This window comes from Acanthopagrus latus, chromosome 23 (assembly GCF_904848185.1).
Source record: "Acanthopagrus latus isolate v.2019 chromosome 23, fAcaLat1.1, whole genome shotgun sequence".
Taxonomy (NCBI): Eukaryota; Metazoa; Chordata; class Actinopteri; order Spariformes; family Sparidae; genus Acanthopagrus; species Acanthopagrus latus.
Window position 1 is genome coordinate 21525809 of NC_051061.1, and position 5297 is coordinate 21531105.

At 39.7% G+C, this 5297-nt stretch overlaps 2 protein-coding genes across 2 annotated transcripts; one reads left to right on the forward strand and one right to left on the reverse strand.

The window, feature by feature from the left end:
* Nucleotides 1–309: 309 nt before the first annotated feature.
* Nucleotides 310–2418, reverse strand: arl16 (ADP-ribosylation factor-like 16). Its single transcript, XM_037088897.1, has 5 exons — nucleotides 2265–2418; nucleotides 1635–1690; nucleotides 1411–1530; nucleotides 1198–1313; nucleotides 310–1090 (listed from the first exon to the last, which is right to left on the reverse strand). The coding sequence occupies exons 1-5, from the start codon at nucleotides 2377–2379 to the stop codon at nucleotides 925–927; spliced, it is 573 nt and encodes a 190-aa protein (XP_036944792.1). The 5' UTR covers nucleotides 2380–2418; the 3' UTR covers nucleotides 310–924.
* A 145-nt stretch (nucleotides 2419–2563) lies between these two features.
* On the forward strand, nucleotides 2564–4770 carry LOC119013961 (fructosamine 3 kinase related protein). Its single transcript, XM_037088896.1, has 6 exons — nucleotides 2564–2827; nucleotides 3032–3183; nucleotides 3288–3379; nucleotides 3492–3574; nucleotides 3688–3810; nucleotides 3903–4770. The coding sequence occupies exons 1-6, from the start codon at nucleotides 2687–2689 to the stop codon at nucleotides 4239–4241; spliced, it is 930 nt and encodes a 309-aa protein (XP_036944791.1). The 5' UTR covers nucleotides 2564–2686; the 3' UTR covers nucleotides 4242–4770.
* Nucleotides 4771–5297: the final 527 nt, after the last annotated feature.

Consider the following 5297-nt stretch of genomic DNA (forward strand, 5'->3'; position numbering starts at 1 on the left):
TTTATGCCCCCTTCTGGTAATAATTAGTTATTACTGTGCTGCATCACTTCTATTAATCACTCAGACAGGCCGGTCTCTTCTAACCAGGGCTGCAACTAAGATTATTTTCATTATCCATTAATATACAGATTATTTTCTACATTAATCAGTTAATCATTTGGTCTATAAAATGTCAGAAAATATTGAAAAATGTTTCTCAAAGTCAACTTATTTTTTGTCAGTCTGCAACCCAAAGACATTCAGTTAAATATCATATAAAATGGAGAAAATAAGATTTTCTGCCATTTCTGCATGAAAGACTACTTTAACTATTAATAGCTTCTTTCTTTATTAACCAGTGATGTCAAAAATATCAAAACATTGAACCATATTAATTCTGAACAGTTTCAATGAGAATCGATGAGCCTGTACCAGCTATGTTTTTATGCTGTCCTCGGCTGTTGATCCCACATCGCCTGACAACTTCCTGAAGAGAATTAATTTATCTTTTTTTACACTTATCAGTTAATAGATGAGCTGATTATGTGTTGTGTTTTATTTCAGAATAATCTGTCTGGAAGAATAAAAGTGAGCAGGATAAAATAATTGCTAACTGCAGGTAATACATATTGTAGTGTTGATTAAACACATGTTAAAACATTCCACCATGCCATGATACATACATCTCTTTTCCCAGTCGCCCTTACGAACAGTCACAGTATTCATACAATGTCAAAGATACAGCAGTGACATTTTTATCTTGGCACGTCTTGCCGTATTCTTGTTGAGTCCAAAACTACACACGTCATCAAATCCTCTTTCAAATGTTGTATAAATAGTCTTCAAACACAGAGGATATTGACATCTGTTGTCATAAGGCTTCAAGTCATCATCTGAAGTCCTATGAGAGCAGCAACGCTTCGTAAAAAACAAGTGTGTGATAGTTCACTTGACTGTGATAGACTCCAGCCAGCTCAGCACCTCCTGAAGTCCCTCTCCGGAATGTGCGCTGAGTTCCAGTGTTGTGATTGGCTGAGTGGCAGACGCAATGATGTCATCCATTCTGAACAGTGACTTTATCTCTATAAGACTCATAGTGCAAGGCATGTCCCTGGAGAAGGGCGACAAGAAAAGCTAAAATTAGAAAACGCACAATGAGGTGAATACATTTTGTGTTCAACCTGCTGATCCTGACTCATGGAGGGTTTAAGATGTCACCTCTTGTTGAAGAGAATAAGAACGGAGACACTGTGCAGAGGCTCAGCAGAGAGTACTGACAGCAGCTGGATACAGGAGGAGGACACCTGAGCAATGTTGGCTGAGTCCACCATAAACTGAAACAACACATGGAAACATTCAGACTGATCATTTCAATTTATTTATCTCAGCCAAATTATGTACACACATGCAATATGTACACAAAGAACTTACAATGACAGAAGAGCAGTCTTTGAAGTATTTCGACCATATAGGGCCCATACAGCCTCCCAGCTCTCTTAATGTCAACTTCTTCTTCTTCTTCAACGTCAGGTCTGTCAGGTTGGTTCCTACCTGTGGAGGTTCGAAGAGACCGGAGGCATCACATAGATTAAACTTCTGTCTAATCAGAAAATGAGTCCGCAAACTTATCAAAACCACCTTTCAAGATTACTCACTGTAGGAAGAGTAGAAGGAGGTGGCCCCAGTTCATCTGACCCGTGCAAATTGAGCTGTGAACAAAATCTGTTAAGTAAAATATCTACAGGATCCAGAGCTGTAGCATTTAGCAGTTTCAGAGACTAAATGCGAGTTTCTCAAAAATTTTGAAGACACACGTTTGATGAGATTTTGCCCTAAAGTTCCCCATCTGGTAATGCTTTTGCCCTTTAGATAGTTCATTGCAGAACATGTAAGCAAACTCACTGTAAAATATTCACACGTTCTGTTACTGAATGTAATTATTATAAAGTTAACTAGTCCCAATTTTGTTGGCCAGAGCCCTCTCTGGTCCCCACTTTGGTAACCACTGATTAAACTGTTAATACAGTGACTGTACTCACATACTTGCATAAAAATACTCAAGTACAAGTAAAATGTAGCTTGCCCTTAAAAAAAAGTTACTTTACGTCCAGTTAATTTTGATAATCAATACATTTTGCCAAGGTTACCAATGTATTGCTTAAGCTAACGATTACTACTAGCTAAGTACAAGTTATTGGGCTAAATTAGCCCGCTAGCTCCCAGTTTACCGCAGTAACGTCATTTTTTCTTAGTTTAAATTATCCCGCTGGGCATAAAAAGGATATTTTGAAGCCGTTTCAGCAGCAACGTTTTTCCGACACCGGTCGCTCCGAGAAGCAAACAAACGTCTTTGCTGCTCATCTCGGATTTGCCACAGCAGCATTGCGAAGCCAGTAGCATGCAAGCTAGCTGAAACGGAGTCGCTTGGCACCATGGCGACGCTCATGTGACCGCGTTCCATCACTGTGATAGGACGAATTAGACATCAATCATTTGAGTCTTGTCTCTGATTGGCTGCTACTCCACTCGCTTACATATACCGGAAGAAAACAAGCTCGCCATCCGAAAACGAGACTCCTCATTGGTTCACACCACGGAAACGGTCTAAAACGCCCCCCCCAAAGTACTAACACTGCAGTTGCATTGACTGCGTTGTTGGTGTTATCGTCCATATTACTGTACTATAACTAGTTTTGGGGATAAAAACATGGAAGCCAAGCTGAAGAAAGAGTTGGGGACAGCAATGCTGAAGCCAACTGGTCACTCAGGAGGTGGATGCATCAGCGAGGGCCAGAGTTATGATACTGACAGTGGGAGAGTGTTTGTGAAGATAAACCACAAGAGTGAGGTATTTAATTATCATTATTCTGTATATTATTGTATGCAAATATCTCATATATGAACACATATTGTTATGATGTGCTATAAGTCAAGTCGTTCTGCAGGATTTGATCAAGATCCTGCAGCCAAACTTTGTGCATGTAAACTAATGTGGATCTGTGCTCCTGCTGCTTGTAAACTCAAATCCTTATTTTTTGTCTGCTTTGTTCAGGCCAAATTGATGTTTGATGGGGAGATGGCCAGTTTGGAAGCAATTGGAAAGACAGAAACCGTCAAAGTCCCCAAACCTGTGAAGGTGATCGAGCTGGACAGAGGAGGATGTGTGTTTGTGATGGAGCACCTGGACATGAGAGGTCTCAGCAAGTAAGAGCTGCCTCGTACAAGTTTATCAGCATCAGCACCACTGTATGCAGGATCGAACAGAAGGCAACAAAGAGATAATTTTTTTTTTGTTTGATTTATTTTAGGTACTCAAAGCACCTCGGAGAGCAACTGGCAGATCTGCACCTGCACAACAAGAGACAAATGGAGAAATTGAATAAGGAGCAGCATACAGTTGGTAATAGCAAGCATCTTCTCATACTGCACTTAATAGCAGCTAAATCTCGAATTTCAAGTAAGAGTTTATTGTTGGTTAGTTAAGATTTACTAACTTATTGGACTGAACACAGGAAAAGGAGCCGGGCAGTCTGAGGTGCCTGTTGTTGAAAAATTTGGCTTCAGTGTAACCACATGCTGTGGATATCTACCACAGGTAAAAAAGAAATCTATAAAACGTAGCACTGTTTTATAGTATGTGTCTTTTGAGATGTTTCAGTCACCCTTTTGCAATATCACTGTTCTCTTTCTCTTCATTTATCTTCTCAGGAGAACGAGTGGCAGGATGACTGGGTGGCGTTTTACTCCCGGCAGAGGCTGGAGCTCCAGCTCAACATGGTGGAGAAGTCGTACGGAGACAGGGAGGCCAGAGAGCTTTGGGCCAAGCTACAGGTGCACCCTCCCATCAGAAACAAAATGTGACACACGTCTATGTGATTTGTCTAAAAATCTGACTGTGCAACCTTTGTGTCTGTCATTTACAGCTCAAGATCCCCCAGTTTTTTACAGATGTGGAGGTTGTCCCCGCTCTCCTCCACGGAGACTTATGGGGAGGAAACGTAGCGGAGTGTGCAGAAGGCCCCGTCATCTTCGACCCAGCCTCCTTCTATGGCCATTCAGAGTTCGAGCTGGGTATTGCTGGGATGTTCGGTGGCTTCAGCAGCTCTTTTTACTCCGCCTACCATGAAAAGATTCCTAAAGTGCCTGGCTTTGCAAAGAGAAACCAGCTTTACCAACTCTTCCACTATCTGAATCACTGGAACCACTTCGGTGGTGGCTACAGAGGCTCCTCAATAAGGATTATGAAGGACCTGCTTAAATAACTGAATACACATAGATTTGTAGAAAGCTCTACAGTCTTAAACTCATGCAAAGTATTATGTATATATTGACTGATGCTAGTTTGACCAAATACAGTGTGGCTCGCTGTTGAAGAGACTAAAATAATAACATAATAAGCTAATTCTGCCCTGCCTGCTCCATCTAAACCAGTCTGTGTTAACTACAGTGTGGGTAGGTTGCCTACAAGGTACATTTCCTGCAATTGGAAGAGTATATTTTGGTTTTTGGTTTTAGTTTGTATGCTACACACCTGTTTTCAGGTTTAGATCTGTTTTCATTGCCCACATTTGACCATCAGCTGACTGAATTACATTGCCGTGCTGTGATTTCAGTGAACTCCAGTGATAGCAGAACTGTTTAACTTTATCTACATCATCGTAATAGCTGAGCTGTTGATGTGATGTACCTTCTAACACACTACATGCACCTTCAAAAATGTTGTTGTGCAGGAATGACTTTCAATTCGCTGCTTAACCAACAATAAATCTTGTGGTGATCCAACCTGCTGAATTTGTTTCCTGTCTTGTATGAAAATAGAACATGTTTTAAAATTATTATTTTTTTTAAATGTTTTTGTCTTTAAGCTGTAATGCTTTCTCAGATTTTCCTTTTGTTTTTATTCTCTGGTCTTCAGTGATGGGATGTAACAAAGTACATTTACTCAAAATGGAAATACGCAAGTCTTAGCACATCAAAATTGTACTTAAGTCCTTCATTACATGTGTACATAAAACTGTACATACATGTAAATATGTATATTCTGAATATGTATATGAAATATGTATATTCTGTATATTTATATTCTAAAATATTTAATGAACCTGACTTGAAATAACTTATAATATTAAACTACTAAACTATTACTATCAAACCAGTAATTCGCAGCCCATCTATGCATAGTAATACAGTAAATGCTTGATTTGTTAATAATCATGTATGTTTTAGACAATTTAACGATCGATGAACGCTATTAATGTCCAAATTAAAGGGATCAGATTAATCGCTTCGCCCTTTCGGGTGACTTGCAGTAAGTTGGA

Coding starts and splice junctions, on each gene's coding strand:
- arl16 (XM_037088897.1), bottom strand. CDS start 2,379: ATGCTACTGGCTTCGCAATGCTGCTGTGGCAAATCCGAGATGAGCAGC. Junction 1,691..2,264: donor GCTGCTGAAACGGCTTCAAA/ATATCCTTTTTA, acceptor GATTTTGTTCAC/AGCTCAATTTGCACGGGTCA. Junction 1,531..1,634: donor CTCCTTCTACTCTTCCTACA/GTGAGTAATCTT, acceptor GAACCTCCACAG/GTAGGAACCAACCTGACAGA.
- LOC119013961 (XM_037088896.1), top strand. CDS start 2,687: ATGGAAGCCAAGCTGAAGAAAGAGTTGGGGACAGCAATGCTGAAGCCA. Junction 3,380..3,491: donor TAAGGAGCAGCATACAGTTG/GTAATAGCAAGC, acceptor GACTGAACACAG/GAAAAGGAGCCGGGCAGTCT. Junction 3,811..3,902: donor AGCTTTGGGCCAAGCTACAG/GTGCACCCTCCC, acceptor TGTCATTTACAG/CTCAAGATCCCCCAGTTTTT.